The sequence below is a fragment of the Aquarana catesbeiana genome, linkage group LG05 (genome assembly GCF_042186555.1).
Source record: "Aquarana catesbeiana isolate 2022-GZ linkage group LG05, ASM4218655v1, whole genome shotgun sequence".
NCBI lineage: Eukaryota > Metazoa > Chordata > Amphibia > Anura > Ranidae > Aquarana > Aquarana catesbeiana.
This window is the reverse complement of record NC_133328.1, coordinates 252,144,300-252,166,121: the sequence shown is the minus strand read 5'-3', so window position 1 is coordinate 252,166,121 and position 21,822 is coordinate 252,144,300. Positions and strand designations below refer to the sequence as shown.

Genomic DNA, 21,822 nt, shown 5'->3' with positions numbered 1-21,822 from the left:
GAGACAGTCGATCCTAACTTTAAAAATTCACAGGCTCTCAGATTCCATCTTTAGGAGCCCATTCCACCTAGATCCTGCATCCCAAGAGAAGGCAGGGACGTCGGTGGAGCAGACCTGCAGATCAGTTACATGATCCAGCTAGGATACCTTCACCATGCACTATGGAGTGGCGGTAAAACTCAGTTCAAAATCTGGCATTTGGCAGAAAGTCCTTGCAGGCAGGGGGGTCCCACCCTAATGTAGGCCTGTGGTTACTTTATCATTCTCTCAGGTGTGCCGCCCTGGAAGGTGATAGGAGAAAACCTACGTTAGGCTTACCGGTAACTGTATTTCTATGAACCTTCCAGGATGCCATGCCTATTTCTGGCCCTTGGAGCAGGGGAAATAGTTGTGTGTACCTATGAGGAATAATTGCCCTTGTGAACCGGTTTCAGGAGTACTATTACAAACTGAGGAGCAAGGAGAAGGGTGCGGACTTATAACAAGCTGTCAATTGATTGTGTTTTCTGTAGGGAGGAGCCCCTCATCTCTCAGGTGTGCCGCCCTGCAAGGTTCGTAGAAATACTGTTACCGCTAAGTCTAAATATGTTGTTTTTCTTTTCTGTTTGCCTGTGCAAATATCATGTGATATCTAAAATTGCAACCACCACCATTTTATTCTCCATGGCCTCTGCTTTTAGAAAATATATAATGTTTGGGGTTCTAAGTTACTTTCTAGCTAAAAAAAAATGCTGATTTTAACATATAAGAAAAATGTCCGAATTGGCCTGGGCAGCAAGTCGTCAAAATCAATATAGAATTTATTTAGGTATGCAAATTAGTCATAAAATTGTTGCCAAGTTAACTGATGCATCATAACACTGGTAATTTTGGACTGGTTACATATAACTTAGGTTTGTTTCATAATGACTAAGATTTTTCCTCCTTTAGAACTTGCTGTTATTAATAACTGTTAACCACTTTAGGTCCATCCTATAGCATTTTTACTACTACAGGGTGGCTCCTGTGCGCCCTACACTTCCGGGTAGGGGGCGCACATGCTCACCGCCGGTGGCTCGCTTCTGCTGTGATTATACATAACGGAAGCTGGTCGGCGGGTGCAGGGTACTGGATGTCCTCCGACACTCACTGATCACCAGGCAGAGAGACATAACTGTGACCTGCCTATTTAAACAAGGCAGATCGCTGTTCTGACAGGAGGGAAGGGATGGAGTTTGTGTCCCTGCAAAGCAGGGAATAAATTCCATCTCTTCCCCTAGTTCAAGCACCTCACACATTAGAGTAAAACACTGGCTAGGCACACAGTTAACACTTTAATCGCCCCTGATGTTAACCTGTTCCCTGCAAGTGTCATTAGTACAGTGACAGTGTTTGTTTTTTGTTTTGTTTTTTGGCACTGATCACTGTATTAGTGTCACTGGTTCCCAAAAAGTGTCAAGTTTCAGTGTAAAAATATCCACCACAATAATCCATAAGTCACTAATTGTCGCGATTACTAGTTTAAAAAAAAAATTAAATTAATAAAAATATGCCATAGTTTGTAGATGCTATAACTTTTTTTTTTACCAAAAATTTAGCAAAATACATATTGGCCTAAATTTTATGACGAAATTAGGTTTTTTTTTCTTCAATTTTTGTATTAGGTTTTATAGCAGAAAAAAAATTAAATCTCTCTCTATATATAGAGATATAATATATCTCTTTATATAGAGATATATTATATATCTCTATATAGAGATATTATATATCTCTATATAGAGATATTATATATCTCTATATATAGATATTATTTTTTCAAAATTGGTGGTGTTTATAGCCCAAAAAATTATTTGTGGGAAAAACAGGACATAAGTTTTATATGGGTACAGCGTTGCATGACCTCGCAATGGTCAGAAACGCAGTGAAGTGTCGCAAAAAATGGCCTGGTCGTGAAGGGGGTAAATCTTCCGGAGGTCAAATGATTAAAATGGGCTTTTTCTGTGCACTGTTATTGTCTGTACATTATTTTTTTTTTAACTAATCCTTCTCTCTTTGTGGACCATAGATAATCTCTGATCTAGAATCTTGGAATGATGAACTTTCTTTACAAATGAATGATTTTGACACAGAGGATCTTACACTTGCAGAACAAAGACTGCAGCATCATGCTGACAAAGCCCTAACCATGAATAACTTGACTTTTGATGTCATCCACCAAGGACAAGAACTGTTGCAATATGTCAATGAGGTCCAATCTTCAGGTATGACAGTAACAGAAGCTGTTTATTTTTATTTTTCACAGTTTTTTTTCCAAGCCTAACTTCAGTTTTTCTGTCACTTTCTATCGAAGCTAGCCAAAATGGACTAATATAGTTAGTAGCAAAGCTCGCATTAAGCTTTAACCTTTTCGCTGCCCGAGCCCCTTTTTGCTCTTTTTGCACACATGTTTAAAAAATCATTTTAGCTCTAAAGATGACGTGAAACCCCGAAACATTATGTATTTTGTGAAAGCAGACACCCTAGAGCAGTAATGGCGAACCCTGGCACCCCAGCTGTTTTGGAACTACATTTCCTATGATGCTTATTCACTCCGCAGTGTAGTTGAGCATCGTGGGAAATGTAGTTCCAAAATATTTGGGGTGCCAAAGTTCGCCATCACTGCCCTAGAGAATAATATAGTGGTAGTTCCAATTTTTTATGACACACAATATTACCGCAGAGGTCTAGGAAATGCAAAATACCACACTAAAGTGAATTTTAGGGCATACAACAATAAATTACCCAAATTTTTGGTAGAATATAAAAAACGGGGTTGTGCTGAGTAAATAGATACCCACCATGCCAAACCTTAAATTTGTGTGCGTTTGTGAAATGGTGACAATCTTCAGTACCCTATAGGCACTTCAAAAGCCCCTTATAGGTATCAGTTTAGTGTTACGGAGGAGGTCTTGTAGTAGAAATACTCTTGCTACAGCATGCGCGGTGATATGCAACGTGTATCGCAATTGACGTTTTCATGCTTAGGCGCCCCCGACGCATGCGTTTTGTCCGTACTTGCCTATATGTGGAGGTAGGGGGGCTTCAAAATATTTTTGGGGGTATTTTATGTGCTTGGGTGTAATTACCGTATTTATCGGCATATAACACGCACCCCAAGTTTAGGAGGGAATTTTAACGTTAAAAAAAAAAAATTTTAAATGCCCATCAATGCAGCCTTATCAGTGTCCATCTGCAGCCTTGTGTCATTGCAGCCTTGCCCAGGCAGGTGCCGAAAGTCTCCGAACATCAACAGCTGATCATGAGCTCTACACGGAACACCTGCAACATACACAAAGCCGAGTGTACTCTGCTATGCTCGGCTCCTCAAGCAATCCCGCCCAGTTCCGCCCCTATGATGGACATAATACAGGTCCAATGGTGGGACTGGGCGTAACTGTGAGTGGAGCCAAGCCGGCTATATGATATCGGCGGTGCTCACTCCTCTCCCCTCAGCGGAGCGGGGATCGGCATATAACACGCACCCACGATTTTCCCCTGATTTTAAGGGGGAAAAAGTGCGTGTTATACGCTGATAAATACGGTACGTTTTCTCATTCGTTCATTGACGAGACACAGCCTTCTTTATTCAGAACCATAGGTTTATATTGCCCTTTACAGGAGTAGGACACTAGGCAGCAAAAAGACTTGGCTACGCCCATGGACAGTCCTAGGTGATATACACCCCCCTCTCTGTTATAGGCCTTCAGTTTTTTTCTGCCTAGTGAGGACCTAGTTCCCGGCTGGGTCCTGGCAATTTTTATTTTTTTGTTTGTAGACATCACCGGAAAAATCCAGGAAAAAAAACAATCAACTGCCAGGCTGGGCGATGGGCTGGACATTTGATCCAGTGGTCACCCCAGTCTGGCTAGCGAGCGTGTGCAGACCGCAGCTACACTCTAGGTCAGCTGCAACCTAGCCCCACTGGACGGAGGCCGGCCCTGCGAGTTAAACGTCTCACCGACCGGGTCTCGGCTCAAGTCGCAGCGTCCCTCATGGCTGACAGCCCCCCCACTTCGGTGGAGAGGCGGTTCTGTCAGGAGAGGTGCCTCCTTTGTCCTAGTATATAAGTATAAATGTCCCCGTCTCCCCTTAGGGGCTTTTTGTGGCGGGCGCGGGCCCCTCACCAAGTCAAGTCGGTCCTGCGTTCCCCTCTGACCCTGCACCCTCTTTTCCTGGCCCTGGAGGCCCCTTGATAATCCCCCTTTCCCCCTCCCCACCTCCATATGTGGTAGTGAGCCTGTGGTGGGTCCTGTGGGACGGGGTTGAGTACTGGTGGGCTGGGGATGCGCGCAGCCTAGGTGCTGTGCTTACTGGGGGGGGGAGGCACTGGGTCCGGTGCCCAGATCCTCTCTCTCTCTCTTGCATCCTGGGTTCTCCTGCATCTGTGGTAGTCATGTGTAGCATCTTTGGTAGTCACTGTGTAGCAAAGTGCCTGATGACTTCCTATGGCCGGCGGCCATGTTTGTGTAGCTCGGCGGCCATGATATGGTGCATTTTGGCTCAGGCAACGGCGGCCATTACTGTGTAGCCCAGGACGGCATTTTTGGAAGGCGGAAGCTCCTCCTTTTAACCCAGCGCTGACTCTTGTGTTTTCTTCCCCCTTGGACACCACGTGTGTGCAGGTCTATACCTGAGGCAGCAAACACTACGCTGGTGGGGTGGTGAGTCTGGGGGTTCCCTCCGCTCTCTGCTGCAGGCTGTGGGGTGTCCTGGTGGTCCGGTACCACTACCAGTGTGGGGGTGTCCCATTGTAGTGGTTACTCTTGGTGTGGGGCTTCTTTTTTTTCCCTCTCCTCTGGAGTCTCAGGAGCATGTTTCCCCACCTGACCCCCTGTCAGAGGCTATAGGTCCCTCTGGGGCTCAGTCATCCGTTGACGCACTGACAGCGGCCCTGGAGTCCTTTGAGTCCTGGGTGGAGGTGGCTCTTGGGCGGCGGACTAGCAAGAAGCGTCCCCCGCCTTCTCCTGCTGATCAGATCCTGAATTCAGGATCGTCAGATCCTGAATCTGATTTGGCTGCCGTGGACGGGCCCACCCTGCGGGGTCTGCGGCCACGCTCCTAGATCTTTCTGACAGTGAGGATGATTCCTCAGCCCCAGTGGCTACGCACGAGAAAGCGCTGGTGGACGCACTGATTGCTTCTATGTGGGAAAAATGGAGGATCTCGCTGTGGTGGAGGTTCCGGTCCCCTTTCGCACAGCAAAAGTGTCCCCTTATCCCTTTTTTTTTGACAAGTTTGTCTATAAAGAATGGGAGCGTCCAAAATGCCCCTTTGTGACCCCAAAGTGTTTCGTTGTGTGTTATCCCTTTGAGGAGAGTCTGCTCAAAAAATGGATAACTCCACCTGTGGTGGTTCCCCCCGGTTTCTTGGTTGAACAAAACCACTATGATTCCGGTTGAGGACTCTCCAGCCTTTAAAGATCCAGCTGACAGGAAGGCAGAGTCTCTGAGCCGCCGCACTATGTTCTCTATTGCGGGTTCGGCGCTTTGGCCGGTTTTGGCTATTGCTCTGGTGTTGCAAACGCTGACAGAATGGGCGAAGCTGTTGCGCCGTGACCTGGAAGGTGACCAGTTTCCTCCTGCCCTCACGAAATTAGCAGACCAACTGGTCCAGGGGCTGCAGTTTGTCTACAATGCCTCTTTGGACGCAGCTCCCTTGCTTTCTAAGCGATTTGTTTCAGCGGTAGTGCTTCGGGTATTGTGGCTGAAGTGTGGGACTGCAGACCAGGCCTCTAAAAAGGCCCTAGCTGATCTACCTTTTTAAGGCGATCATTTGTTTGGGGCCACTTCTGGATGATATCATTAAGAGTGTCACAGGGGGGAAGAGTACTTTCTTCCACAGTCAAAGAAGGGGAAGGAGCCAAGTCGCAAGTGTGGCCCTTCCTTCGTGGCACACAGTTTTTTTCGTCCCTCGGGGTCCACTGACAAAGGCTAAAAGTCTTTTAAGCCCCCCTAGGGAGGTCCCAAGCGGCGCTGGTCGGGCAAACCGAAAGCGGGCTTCTCTTGACCCCCAGATAAGGCTCCTTCGGCATGAAGAGGCGCCCTCACCCGCAGTCCAGGTGGGGGGACATCTTTGCTGGTTTCCGGGCCCGCGGACTTCTGATAAACGACAAGTGGGTCCACGAAGTGATTTTGTCTGTTTACAAGATTGAGTTCCGGACTTGTCCCCCAAGCAGATTTTTTCTGTCCAATCTGCATTTGTCTCCGGACTGCTTGTTAGCCCTCCGGGGCGCGGTGCAAGGCCTGTTGCTCCACGGAGTGATTGTCCCAGTTCTGGTGTTGGAACGTTTCCAGGGCTTTTATTCAAACCTCTTTATGATCCCCAAAAAAGAGGGTACAGTACGTCCAATTCTGGACCTCAAGGCCCTGAACTGCTTGTGTGGGTGCTGAAGTTCCGAATGGAGTCCATTCGCTCCGTGGTGGCATCTCTTCATCAGGGAGACTTTCTTGCCTCCATCAAGAATGCTTACCTGCACATTCCGATTTGTGCACAGCACCAGCAGTTCCTCCGCTTTGCTGTGGGAGAGTAGCATTATCAGTTTGCGGCGTTACCCTTTGGTCTCACCTCCGCTCCTCAGATCTTCACCAAAGTGTTGGCCCCGGTTCTGGCGCTGCTGTGCCCAGCGGCCCTGAGGGGCAATGTGGAAATCACTGTTCAGACTCTGGCAGATTTTGGGTGGCTTATAAATTACTAAAAGTCTGCATTGATTCCAGTTCGGAAATTGGTTTATCTGGGTCTGACTCTGGATTCCACTCAGGCCAGAGTGGTCCTTCCGCAGGACAAACTCCAGAAGTTACAGGCAGCAACCAGCTTGCTGCTGTCCAGCAGGTGGGTCTCCCTGCGCACTTGCGTGCGGATACTGGGCCTGATGGTGTCTACATTTGAGGTGGTCCAGGTCGCTCAGTTCCATTCGAGTGCCCTGCAAAGGGAGATCTTGTTAAAATGGGACAAATGTTCCAAGTCTTTAGTCAGATTCGGCTGAGTCAAGGAATCAAAGGGTCCCTGATCTGGTGGCTTTGTTCCCCGGCTCTTCGGCAGTAAAAATCCTTTTTCCCGCTGTACTGGACGGTGGTCACCACCGATGCCAGTCTGTCTGGGTGGGGAGGAGTCCTGGGCCTGAGCTCAGCTCAGGGTCACTGGATGCTGGAGGAATCCAGGCTACCTAGCAACATCTTGAAACTCCGGGTGATCAGACTCTGTCTGGATCATTGGACGGATCAACTTCAGGTGCTCCTGATACTGATTCAGTCAGACAATGCCACGGCGGTGGCCCATGTCAACCACCAGGGAGGATCAAGTAGTGTGTTACCCGGCCTGGAAGTAGCCGGCACTCTACGGTGTGCAGAGCTTTTTGTCCTGGTCATCTCTGCTGTTCACATTCCGGGGGTGGACAACTGGCAGGCAGATTAACTCAGTCGTCAATTATTGGACCAAGGGGAGTGATCCCTCCATGAGTGGGTATTTCAACAGATATGTCTACGCTGGGGATCATCCAGAGGTAGATCTGATGGCATTCCGAATCAACAGGAAGGTGCAGAGGTTTGTGGCCAGGTCTCTGACGGACGCCTCAGACGTTCTGGTCGCTCCGTGGGGCCAGTATCGTCTGATCTACGCCTTCCCTCCTCTCAAGCTTCTGCTGTGGCTGTTGTGCAGGATTGAGGCCGAAGGAATTCCGGTCATTCTAGTGGCACTGACTGGCCTCATCGGCCCTGGTACGCCAAGCTGGTGCGTCTGGTCGCAGACCCCCCCTGGCGGGTAACTCTCAGGGAGGATCTGCTATCCCAAGGGCCGATCTTCCGCCCTGCTTTACAGTCGCTGGCTTTAACGGCCTGGCTATTGAAAGCCGGGTGTTGAAGGATAGGGGCTTATCTGTGTCGGTGATTCCGACGCTGCTCAAAGCTAGAAAATATACTTCCAGGAAGGTATATTATGGGGCGTGGAAAACGTACATTTCTTGGTGTGAGTTAGTGGGGTTTCACCCACGTTCCTTTAAAGGGACTTAGATTTTGACTTTTCTTCAGAGGGGCGTTGAAAAGAATTTGGCCTTGAGTACTGTCAAGGGCCAGGTGTCGGTCTTGGTGGTTTAATGTCAACGCTCCCTGGCTTCGCATTCCCTGATGCATACCTTCATTCAGGGAGGGCGACATGTGGTTCCACCGGTGCAATCTCCCTTGCCACCATGGGACTAGAATCTTGTACTTTCGATTCTACAGAAGCCTCCGTTTGAAAATATCCGAGAAATTCCCCTGCTCACCCTATCACAGAAGGTGGCCTTCTTGGTGGCTATTACTTCTGCTCACAAGGTGTCAGAGTTGGCTGTGCTAACCTGTCGCACGCCCTACTTGGTGATTCATCCTGTCTTTCTTTCCTTCCAAAGGTTGTCTTTGATTTCCATTTAAATGAAGATATTGTGTTGCCTTCTCTGTGTACCAGGCCACAACATCCGAGGGAATTTGCCTTGCACACCTTAGATGTGGTGCGGGCTGTCAAGGTGTATTTGGCGGCCACTGAGTCTTTTCGAAAGACTCCCTGTTCGTGATCACAGACGGACCAAAGAAGGGGCTGTCTGCTTCCTTGGCGACCATTTCTAGATGGATCAGGCAGATGGTGACTCAGGCCTATTGTATCAAGGGTCGGGTTTCTTCCCTTCCCAGTGAAGGCGCACTCAACTCGGGCGATGAGTGCCTCCTGGGCTTTCCGTCATCAGGCATCAGTAATGCACGTTTGCAAGGCGGCCACCTGGTCGTCGGTGCACACTTTTACAAAATTTTACAAGGTGGATGTGCTGGCATCTGTGGATGCTTCTTTTGGTCGTAAGGACTTCAGGCTGCAGGTTTTTTCCCTTGTGAAGGGGTTTTTTTTTTTTTTTTTTTTTTTTTTTTGCTGTTCAGGTGGGCTCCAGGTTGTTCTTGCTGAGCTCTAGTTTGTCTGGTTGGCCTGGTTTTTTGTTGGCTGCCCCACCCTTCATATGTGGCACTGCTTTGGGACATCCCTATGGTTCTGAATAAAGAAGGCTGTGTCTGTCGAACGAATGAGAAAATAGGATTTTTGACTGGCTCCGTGGGGCCAGTATCGTCTGATCTACGCCTTCCCTCCTCTCAAGCTTCTGCTGTGGCTGTTGTGCAGGATTGAGGCCGAAGGAATTCCGGTCATTCTAGTGGCACTGACTGGCCTCATCGGCCCTGGTACGCCAAGCTGGTGCGTCTGGTCGCAGACCCCCCCTGGCGGGTAACTCTCAGGGAGGATCTGCTATCCCAAGGGCCGATCTTCCGCCCTGCTTTACAGTCGCTGGCTTTAACGGCCTGGCTATTGAAAGCCGGGTGTTGAAGGATAGGGGCTTATCTGTGTCGGTGATTCCGACGCTGCTCAAAGCTAGAAAATATACTTCCAGGAAGGTATATTATGGGGCGTGGAAAACGTACATTTCTTGGTGTGAGTTAGTGGGGTTTCACCCACGTTCCTTTAAAGGGACTTGGATTTTGACTTTTCTTCAGAGGGGCGTTGAAAAGAATTTGGCCTTGAGTACTGTCAAGGGCCAGGTGTCGGTCTTGGTGGTTTAATGTCAACGCTCCCTGGCTTCGCATTCCCTGATGCATACCTTCATTCAGGGAGGGCGACATGTGGTTCCACCGGTGCAATCTCCCTTGCCACCATGGGACTTGAATCTTGTACTTTCGGTTCTACAGAAGCCTCCGTTTGAAAATATCCGAGAAATTCCCCTGCTCACCCTATCACAGAAGGTGGCCTTCTTGGTGGCTATTACTTCTGCTCACAAGGTGTCAGAGTTGGCTGTGCTAACCTGTCGCACGCCCTACTTGGTGATTCATCCTGTCTTTCTTTCCTTCCAAAGGTTGTCTTTGATTTCCATTTAAATGAAGATATTGTGTTGCCTTCTCTGTGTACCAGGCCACAACATCCGAGGGAATTTGCCTTGCACACCTTAGATGTGGTGCGGGCTGTCAAGGTGTATTTGGCGGCCACTGAGTCTTTTCGAAAGACTCCCTGTTCGTGATCACAGACGGACCAAAGAAGGGGCTGTCTGCTTCCTTGGCGACCATTTCTAGATGGATCAGGCAGATGGTGACTCAGGCCTATTGTATCAAGGGTCGGGTTTCTTCCCTTCCCAGTGAAGGCGCACTCAACTCGGGCGATGAGTGCCTCCTGGGCTTTCCGTCATCAGGCATCAGTAATGCACGTTTGCAAGGCGGCCACCTGGTCGTCGGTGCACACTTTTACAAAATTTTACAAGGTGGATGTGCTGGCATCTGTGGATGCTTCTTTTGGTCGTAAGGACTTCAGGCTGCAGGTTTTTTCCCTTGTGAAGGGGTTTTTTTTTTTTTTTTTTTTTTTTTTTTGCTGTTCAGGTGGGCTCCAGGTTGTTCTTGCTGAGCTCTAGTTTGTCTGGTTGGCCTGGTTTTTTGTTGGCTGCCCCACCCTTCATATGTGGCACTGCTTTGGGACATCCCTATGGTTCTGAATAAAGAAGGCTGTGTCTGTCGAACGAATGAGAAAATAGGATTTTTGACTTGTTCATTGACAGACACAGCACCCGCCCCTCTATGGAGTTTTAATACTTCTGATACTGCTTGTTACATAACTGAAGGCCTATAGCAGAGAGGGGGGTGTATATCACCTAGGACTGCCCATGGGTATACCAAGTCTTTTTTTTTTTCGGCCTAGTGTCCTACTCCTGTAGGGGACAATATAACCCTATGGTTCTGAATAAAGAAGGCTGTGTCTGTCAATGAATGAATGAATGAGAAACGCATTTTACAATAAGTCAAAAATCCTATTTTTTGCAAAATTATTTTTAGGTGACGGGTTCTCTTTATTGAAATATGCCAGGTCTAAAAGTCCCATGTCTCCTTTGGACTCCACTGAATGTTTTGCAGATTGCATAGCAAAACATTACTTCGTACGGACCTGGCACTGAAAGGGTTAAAGCCTAAATCTATAAAAACACAATTTCTGAATTCAAAAGGCAAGTGTATTCCTACTTTAACCCTTTCGCTGCTACTGTCATAAGGATTACAGCAGGGCAGAGTGGCTGCCAGCTGGCCAGGTCAGTAATCTTTACAGTGGCTCCCGTCTCCCTGATTTTGTAGATTAAAGCTGGCCTTATACTGCTGTGAGAGGGACACTGAATATATACAGCCAGGCAGGAAAAGCGTCCTTCTGGGAGGACGTACTGGTATGCTCTCCCATTCGGACACAGCGGATCACAGATCTGGGTACAGGGCCAGTAACTGCAATAACAGTGGTAAACAAAGGCTTGTATTAAATTTTTTTTTTTTTTTTTGTTCAGTTCTTTATTTGTGTAAGACAGGCAGAAATACAGAAACCACCAAATTGGTGTGCATAAAACGAAGCAATCCAAATACAATCCCAATAGAACAAACGCCACATTATAGTAGTGAGTGAACCAACTTCTCAGGGAAACCATCCCTGGACTTCCAGGTCTAGAGAGTCTAGGTAGCCTGCATGACTATTTTTGCACGGCTATCGCCGTATTCATTCGTGTGAAGTAGAGAAAAAGATGACCCAAAGGTCTTGACTACAAGAAGAGAACAGTGGGGGAAGAACAGAGGGTGAGAAAAAAAAAGGGGCAGGGGAAATGAGAGAAAGGGGGTGCCGACCAATCGGTCACCCAACCATGTCTGGGGGGCCTCCTGAGGCGGCTCTCTTCCAGGTGACTAAGCCACCAGCTCCTCATACTCCTCAGAATAGACAAATTCCTGCCAATAAAACCATTTTGTGAGAAATTTCTCACGCAGGCTTGTCTCTCTGGCCACCAAATTCTCTATTGCATTAATTTCTGCCACCTTTTTCAATCAACCAACAGCGGCTGCTTCCAAAACAGTGGGATGCAGCTTTTAGCTGCTGTGAGCAGGAACGTCAGTATGGATCTCCTATAGGTTTTGGTCAGAATCTCGTGATGATACTGTAGGAAGAACCCGGGAGTCCATGGTAGCTCCCTGTCAGTGAACTTCTGAGCTATGCGGTGGATCTCCCTCCAAAAGGACTGAAGGAGGCGGCAGGACCAGAAGAAGCGAATCAGTGTCCTCACCACATCTCTAGCAAACATCCGAGCTCTGGGGAAACATCTTATGGATCCTCTCTGGCATGTAGTACCACCGGGTTAGCACCTTGAATCCCGATTCTTGATGTTTGGCGCAGATAGAAGTTTTGTAAGAAAAAAGTAATAGTCTGTTGACCTGTTTTTTAGTAAGTTGTATTCCCAGCTCTGGTTCCTATCTGGCAACATATGACGGTCTAAAGCCTGGAAGCTGGGATAACAATAGTTGGTAAGTCTGGGAGATCGCATATCGCATCGGAGACTGCTCCAGACATAATAGTTTGAAAGAGGTTAATCGCCTTCGGAAGGGCAGGTAGAGAGCCAACAAAATGAGCTAGCTGTAGTTTTTGCCAGAACGGGAGAGCCTCAAGGGCCGGGTCGTCCATAATTTGTTGCCTTATCTTCCACTCACCATTGGTAAGAAAATGTCCCACCTGTCATCTCTCTACCACTTTTAGTTCTTGAAATCTAGTGTTGCTGAGTCCAGGGCTGAAAGCCGGGTTGCCAACAATTGGGATGAGTGGCAATAGGGTTGGTGCTATAGGAAAGTCTCGGGAATGCCTTCTTGCCTAACCACCACGTCTCCCCCACTGTAGGCTGATCCAGCATCCTACGTGGTAAGGACCTCTGGCACCAAACACCGACTCCAACTGGATCCCCACCAAGGAATGCTCAACCTGCACCCACTGTTTCAAAGAGCCATGGTGGCACCAATCCAGGACACGGGTCCGATGGCAAGCCAAGTGGTAGAGGTTAGCATCCGGCAATGGCAAGCCACCTAGCCATTTCGGACATCGCAGAATAGATTGGGCAAGCCGAGGGGGTTTCTGGGCCCAAAGGGAGGTTACCAAAGCTCAATTTACTGCTCTAAGGAAGGAGCCAGGAACCCGTACGAAGAGTGCCTGAAAAGTGATAAAACAACCGAGGCCTAACGTTCATTTTTACTATGCCACAGCACCCAAACCAGGAGAACAGGCCATGCTGCCAGTACTGGAGGTCCTTCTTTATGTGTGTCAAAAGGTGGTATCTTAATGTAAGATAAACCCCACTTAAAGGGAGTCCACCCAGAGCAGTCCACCCGTAGCAGTGCAGCTAAGATAGTTGGCAGAGACACGTCCAGCGCCTCTGATTTCTGATCATTGATGCGGAAAAAATAGCTCCTCCTAGATCCTAAGTTCCAAAAGAAGGTTTGGGATAAATACCAAGGGGTTAGTCAGGAAGAACACAAAGTCAGACCCGAACGCCGCAATTTTGGGGCACAGAGGTCAAAATAAAGATCAAATGAGACAGGGCACCCCTGTCTCGTTCCGTTCAATAGCCAAAATGACACAGAAAGGTGGCCGTTTACTTTAACTTGGGCTGAAGGACAAGAATAAATAGCCTGGACCCAATTCATCATCCGTTCACTCAGGCCTACATAGTGGAGTCTCGACCAGGAAGGGCCAACTCACCCTTTCAAACACCTTCTCGGCATTGGTTGAGAGAAGCAGCAATGGGGTCTTCCTTGTCTGGGCAGCATAAATCAAATGAATCGCTTTGGTAGTGTTATCTCGAGCCTCCGTCAGAGGGACAAACCCAACCTGGTCGGAGTGGATCAATTGCGAGATCAGGTCCAGGCGTATATGGAAAGAATTTTGGTGAATATTTTTAGATCCACATTTAGAAGAGAGATCACGGATAATTTTGGTAATATAGTGGATCCTTACCCTCTTTTGGAATCACTGTAATGTGTGTTCGCAGTGTGTCTTCTGAAAGGATAGTCCCTTCCCCCGCCACATTGTATGCGCACAGAAAATGAGGAGTTAAAATGTCCCCAAAGGTATTAGATGAGGGAATACCCATCGAGGGCCTTGCCCATTTGCGATCAAGTTAATGCCAGGGCCACTTCGTCTGCTGTGATAGGTTTTTCCAATTGGGTGAGATCATGCTCTGAAAGATGAGGAAGTCCTGACCTTTGGAGATAGTCCCGTATGGCCTCAAGTTCGGAGGATTGCTCCCGTGGAGAGGCCAGGTGTGGAAGATTATAAAGCAAATTATAATACCTCCGGAACAAGTTGGCTATCCTCTCCGAAGTATGAACCTTGGTGTGTTAGTCATTAAGAAGTTCAGGAACAAACGAGTGCGCTTGCTGGGCTCGAAGAGCGCACGTTAGCAGTTTTCCACATTTGTTGCTGTATTCATAAAACGTTCGCCTACACTTCACAATTACAGCTTTGGCCCTGTCCAGGGCCAGAGCTCTGTTCGTTTTTCAGGATCGTAAGGTCCACTAGTGCCTGGACCGCTAATGATCGTTTATGGATGGCCTCTAAGTTCCTGATTTTTCTCCAAGAGAGCAACAACAGGAGGGATTAAGTCTGTCTACAGAGACCAGAGCATGGTCCGACAAAGTGATGGAACCAATCGATTAGGACGTAACCCTGGATAAAAGCGACTGGGACATGATAAAGAGGTCAGTTTGGGTGTAAGAATCATGGTGATGTGAGTAAAATGTGTAGTCTCTGAGACTCGGGTGTAGTACACGACATAAATCTACCAGATGAAAATCATTAAAACATTTTCTTTAGTTGTTTCAGCACTGCGTAGGAGATCTGAGAAACACCCCAGGACGAGTCCAGGGCTGAGTCCATGACAGCTCATGTCCCCCCTCCCCAGGATCGCCACTCCCTCTGCAAAGTCTCCTAGTTTGGTCAAAACTGGTTCCAGAAAATTGATCTGATTTGAGTTGGGGAGGTAGAGGTTCATCAGGGTGAACAGTGATCCCCCAGCTTCCCCTTAACAAAGAGAGCATGTCTTGCTGCATCTGTCCACTGGTCACTCACCGACCACAGGGTCGTACCATGGACCAGAATACTCACCCCCTTTGACTTAGAATCGGAGGAGCACCCATGGTACACCGTCTGTCGAAAAAGCGGTCATGAATGTTATTGGCACAAAAATGTGTCTCCTGGTGGAAGCAAATATGGGCTTTCATATGTTTCAGGTTGGCAAGCACCATAGAGCATTTCTCCGGGTTGTTTAGTCCCTTCACATTGACCGGCCATACCGGGAGCTGGTGGAGGCATACGAGGGGCACAAAACGAAACAAAAAAATAAATAAAATATAAGGGGGGGGTGGAAGAGAGAAGAGGGGAAAGAATAGAGCAAGAGCATAAAGACAATGGAGTCGCAAAATACGCTCTTGGGCGTAGGAGAGACCTAGTCTCAGAGCACCCCAGTAACCCAAAAAGAAAAATGTGTCACAGAACCGGTGCGACCCTATGTGGGATAAGCGGTCGTACACAGGGGTCAGAGGCTTCCAATCCTGACCCGTGCCATGAGAAAGAAAATATAAGCAACATGAAAAGCTACAATTTGTAGGGAAATTTTGTAAAGTGTTCTTGCCTCCACCAGTAGTCTACAACTGGAGTGGGCACAGTAACTGGGAGGAGTGGCTTGAGTAACTGTTGTGTGGTTGGAGTGGCTGGAGTAACTGGAAAGGTTGGACTGGGCAGAGTAACTGTGTGGCTCGTTTGGAGTGAGTAAAGATCGTAAACATTACACTAACCAATTGATTGATCAAGTTTAAAAAGTGCACATGACAAGCTTGATAGAGTGAGAAATGCATTCCAACTTTTATTTATTTATATGGCACATTGAAGAGCAACATTGTTGCCCAAAGTGCTTCACAGTTAAATTAAAACATACATTTTATAAAAACATTAGCAGCATTATCAAGCCTAGCAGATGAAGGTATGACCACATGCATTTGGGGGGTCTCAGCATCTTGATGTAGAATGGAGGTGAAGGTCTGCTATCTGTTTGATAATCAGTGTTTACAACCACTGTTTCCTGGCAATACTCATGCCCTGTTTATGCTTCACAACCACTGCTCAAAACACAATACACAGGATCATAATAGCTGTGCAGTACTTCAAACGGTCATATTTTAAAAACTATAAATGCTTTTGCTTTGGCAAAGAGCTTTATATTGTGAGAATCACAACACCCAGACCTAGATTTTGATGTATAGTATGTCTCTGAAATATTAAAAATGAAGGCACAGTCGCAGTTTAGATATTGCCCTTCAAATTTGAAGTGGCTAGAGTGGAATTTCAATGAATGTCAATGGAGGGCGTGAGTTGCAAACAAATGGTCATATTGTGAAAACTATACTTTATCTGATTTGATATGATCATATGAATTCATCTGTTATTACAAATTTATGCCTCTCAATTATATACATTTTTTTTTTATTTTTGTATATTTATACATAAGCTTATAAACATATCATCATCTACTGATATGTGACATTCTATACAACAATTGTTATTGTGTATTTTATTTTTTTTTTCTATATTTTTTAGGAGCAATACATATCAACATTCTTTTTATATCAATATACCATGTAATCATGAGATATTTGTCAGTTGTTACTGTTTTCCTGTACACTAGCCCTAATGAAGGGGGAGGCATTTTTCCCGAAACGCATTGGCCTTTTTGTGACCAAAGAGCTCCAATAAACACATTAAACACATTGTTGCAAATTTTTTTATACTCGGTGCACCTTTACACTCATTCTAGATTACCAAAGCATACAAGGGTCAGCCAACAATAGGTTAGCAAAACATTTAAAGATTTGAATAGGACTTTTTCTGGGATTTTAAAGGTACACATTTACAACGAGAATTCATAGAAAAATATAAATTTATTGAAAGACCTTTTTTTTTAAAAAACAAACATCCAAAGATGAATATGTGATCATAGAGATCAGGAGTTTTCATCAGGCACATTACATACTGGAAATAGAAAAAAAAATTTTGAGAAAAAAAAATGAAACCTACAATAATGATACAAAACAATTATGTGAACATATACGAAATTTTGTTTTCCTGGATTGGCAGAAAATAAAGTGTCAGATTACCTGTATATTCAAGAAGTAGCTAAAAAAATGTTTTGAGGCTCCAGAGTCCTAGAGATGCAGTGATTTGGATCATCTGGTGCAACCATTGAGGGGGATGTATCTATATGCACACACAATACCCGCTTAATGGTTCAACTGGCGGGGAGGAACAAGAACCAGTCAACAAGGGAAATCAAAAACTATTACCTCAACCATTTTACCAGTAAAACCGAAAACTGTGAATCTACCTGTAATCAAAGATGATATATTCCAAAAATTCAGATTACTCCCATCACTTCTATTCCAAAAGTAGGTAGAAAAAGGAATGGAGAGGAGAAATGAATGGAATTTTCTCTAGGACTCCAAAAAGTCACACTTGACCCTGAATCAAGAGACAAATAATCCAGTCAATAAATTGAATCTGAAAAGTTGAGAATAATGCCTGAATAATTCAATAGGATTGATTACCTTAAACAAGAGGTTTCACAGTATATTTCTCCCCCTCCTGTGCTGGACTGTAAATGAAAAACCATAACCAGTATTCTTATATACCCCCTCCACCACCCTATTGGAGACCAATTGGCGCAAAAAGGAGAGGTGAGGACGCTGAAAGTACGCCAGCTTACAAGCCTGGGTCGTGCCGGATATGAAGTCAAACGCACTGGAAGTGACGCTGCAGCGTCAGCGGCGCTCGGAAGATGACGTCAGAGACGTCAAATTAATATGCGCTATCAACCCAGCAGCAGCCAAATACCGGAAATGACGCAAAGATGTAATTACCTTAAGCAAGCATCGTCTAATTTAGAAGTAGATTAAGACATCCAACTGGCTTTGGACGTAAAAACAGACGTGATGACAAAAAATCCTGGGAGGGTACTGCTTGGACAAACCAAAGCCAGCACCCCAAAAGGAGATGCCAAACCAGGTAGCTGGCGTATGGTGCCATCTAGTGGAGTCCAAAAAAGGGGACAGCACTAAATATGACGCCCTAGGCGTCCATATGGTCACCTGATCCACAAAGAACCCCTATGTGGTGTTGTAGTTTATATTGCAATTTATCTGTCAAAATAGACCAAAATATATTAAAAAACAAAGCAAAAAGGAGATCCCATAGCCATTTAAAACTACCATCAAATAAAATCCAAAATAAAGGCAAATGACACATAGTGAATGGAGACACAATAGTATTGGACAATCCAGGTTACAATTACTATTCTATCCATTGCATCCATTCTAACTATCCATTTTTTTTCTTGGTGACAAGTGAAACATGATCCCTTATCCTATGACAGCGGATCAGATCCAGGTTGTTGGCTTGGGTTTGACCTTCTGTCCCGATCAGGAGGTTAATGCCTTTGAGGTTAAGGATGTCAATCTATTTGCCAGAAAGATTATGTTCAAAATTATTTTTGACAAGGATATTAGAGGTCCTCTCTCGGGAGTGACTTCTGATAAGCTTTGGAAAAATAAAACAATCAATAAAGTTAAAGTTCTTATGGAATTGTGGGAAGAGAGTAACCCTTCTGATGAACTCTTAGAGAAGCCTCCCTTGAATTCATCCTCGAGTCCTCAAATAGATGGATTCTTTCCCCCACCACATCTATATAAAGCTAAATCAAGATTCTTTCCCGTACTCCAGGGGAATCCCAACGTTTGGGCTTTTACTCAACAGGTAACAAGAGGTTAAAACTACCAAGTGGAAACGGTTCAGCAGACAATCCAATTTAAACCCAGCACTACGGAAAGCCTTGGTTTCTCTCAAGGAAAATGATCAAATAATCATAAAACCCTCTGACAAAGGGGGAAATATTGTGGTTATGAACCTTTGATCTATATAAGGCTATGGTTGGTGATGGATCTTCTACTGAACCATCAATGGTATAGACCAATACCTTTAGTGCAGGTCAACTATGCTGAAACCAAATATCATATTTAGGAAAGGCCTAGTGATCAAAAGGTTTTGATTAGAAAACCTGACTTCCTACATTATACGTTTTGCCAAAGATGCACAAAAATGTAGAATTCCCTCCAGGTTGCCCAATTGTGTCCGGCAATGGTTGCGTAACGGAACCTGCCAGCAAATTGATAGACGATTACCTACGCCCCCATGTTGAATCTTCAAGTTCCTACATTCAGGATACTGCGGAAATTTTAAGATCTGTGGATGGTGTATGTGTCCCTGAGGAAGCCCGGTTGGTGGCTATAGATGTGGAGGCCCTCTACAACTCTTTCCCCCACAAGTGGGGTGTTTGAGTTGTAGAGGGTTTCATTTCTGAACGTGGCCCCAGGGCCAGCTCATATAATAATTTTGTTCTGGATTTACTGCTCTTTGTTTTTGACCAACAACATTACCTCCAGGTGCAGGGTGTGGCAATGGGGACTAAATGTGCCCCATCGTACGCCAATCTGTACCTGGGGGGATGGAAGCGTGAGATATTTTCCTCTGACGAATTTCAAGACTTCTTTGGGAAGGTGCTCATTTGGTGCCGATTCATAGATGATAGTTTTATCGCCTGGACAGGCGCTAGGGATGAACTTTCTCTTTTTTTGACCAAACTTGAGAGCAATCGTTTTAACCTCAGGTTCACCATGACCTGTGACCAGAGGGCGATCAACTTTCTGGACATTTCGGTCTATGTAAATCCTGATGGGACTGTTGGCTCCTCCTTATTTAGGAAACATCTTCTGTTAACACTATATTACATGCAGCCAGCTCACATCCCAAACCTCTGGTCCAGAGTATACCGTACAGCCAATACCTGAGATTAAGAAGGAATTGTAGGGATAATTAAGATTTTGAGTCTGAGACTAAGGCCCTACAGTCCCGTCTCATTGACGGGGGCTATAGTAGTTTTTGCCTAAAAAAAAAAAAAAAAAAAAAAGCCCATCACAGAGCAAAGCAAAAGGACAGATTGAACTTAATCCATTCCAAGAAACCTCAAAAAGATGACCAAAAGGTGAGATTAATAACATGATATGTAGGGGAACACAAAGTTCATCATGTTATTCAAAAATATTGGCACCTATTGGCCACGGATGATGTGATCTAAAAGTATGTTAATCCATACCCTCATATCACATATAGAAAGTCTAGATCCCTTAAGGAGCAATTGGTCCACAGTCATTTGATACCCAAGTCTGGAGGACAAAGCTGTAGGGGTACAGCCCCTTGTGGAAGATGTGAATTCTGCAGATTAATTATGAAATTCTACTGAGTTGGCTCTTCCTAATGGGAGTACTTATAAACCAAATTTTTTGCAAATTGCCAGTCGATAGGGGTTGTTTACTACATGGAGTGCGAATGTCAAGCATTCTATGTAGGGAAGAGCAAAAGGCCCTTTTTTCATAGGATAAGGGATCATGCTTCCCTTGTCACCAAGAAACAAATGGAAACCTCAATCAGCAGACACATGGGACTTTATAATAAATTCCAGGTGTCAAAGATTAGATTTTTTGCACTTGAGTACATGCATACTCATGATAGAGGAGGAGATGTGGATAAGGCTCTCCAACGCGAGACGAGATGGATTCATTCCCTAGTGGCCACTGTCTATCCGGGTTTGAATGAATCCATCAGCTACAAACCGTTCCTATAGGTTCTAAATCTTAGCAATGTCCTTTGAAATTTACCTTCTGCCATACCTGATAGGTCTGGCAGATTTCCAAGCCTTGGGGCTGTTATGTGTTTATTAGTAAATGTAACCTCTATTTGCCGATTCTATTGTGTCTCCATTCACTAAGGGGTCATTTGCCTTTATTTTGGATTTTATTTGATGGTAGTTTTGAGTGGCTATGGAGTCTCCTTTTTGCTTTGTTTTCTAATATATTTTGGCCTATTTTGACAGATAAATTGCAATATAAACGACAACACCACATAGAGGTTCTTTGTGGATCAGGTGACCATATGGACGCCCAGGGCGTCATATTTAGTGCTGTCCCCTTTTTTGGACTCCACTAGATGGCACCATATGCCAGCTACCTGGTTCTGCATCTCCTTTTGGGGTGCTGGCTTTAGTTTGTCCAAGCAGTACACTCTCAGGTTTTTTTTTTGTCATCATTGCGTATGTTTTTATGTCCAACGCCAGGTGGGTGCCTTATTCTACTTCTAAATCAGATGATGCTTGATTTAATTACATCTTTGCGTCATTTCTGTTTTTTGGCTGCTGTTAAGTTTCCCAAGTCTAATTTTAATTCTGTCCTCTGTTAACCATGGAGGTGCTTCCTGTGATGTGTCATGAGGATAAACACTGCAGTTCTGGTTACTGAAGCCCCCCGATTACCTTGTGAAGACCGAAGAGAAGAATAAATTCAATACCTTTGCCATCTCCCCATCCTTTGTAACCAGATGTCCTTCCTCATTCTTTATGGGGCCAATATGGTCTGTCGTCCCTTTTTTACTATTTACATACTTATAGAATTTCTTGGTTTTTTTTTGCTCTCCTTCGCTATGTGTCTCTTGTGTTCTATCTTAGCTGCCCTAATTGCACCCTTACATTTCTTGTTGCATTTTTTATAAAGTCTGAAAGCTGAGGATGATCCCTCAACCTTGTATTTTTTGAAGACCTTCTCCTTTGCTTTTATATGCATTTTTACATTGGAGTTAAGCCATCCAGGACTTTTGTTTACCCTTTTAAATTTATTACCCAGTGGGATGCATTGGCTAATGCTCTTATTTAATATGCTCTTAAAGCAAACCCATCTCTCCTCCGTGTTCTTTGTTCCTAAGATTTTATCCCAATTTATGCCTTCTAGCAAGGTTCGTAGTTTAGGCTCTTTTGAAATTCAGTGTCTTTGTATTCCCCTTATGTTTTCTATTTGTGTGATTTATACTGAAACTAATTGACCTGTG

At 45.3% G+C, this 21,822-nt stretch overlaps 1 protein-coding gene across 1 annotated transcript in view; it reads left to right on the top strand.

Moving 5' to 3' along the window:
* The window catches only part of TRIO (trio Rho guanine nucleotide exchange factor), a gene marked incomplete in the record, with an annotated part of 1,361,655 nt that overhangs the window by 426,033 nt on the left and 913,800 nt on the right, over positions 1-21,822 (top strand). The window contains 1 exon segment of the mRNA XM_073630705.1: positions 2,045-2,240. Coding sequence (XP_073486806.1) covers positions 2,045-2,240 — 196 coding nt within the window.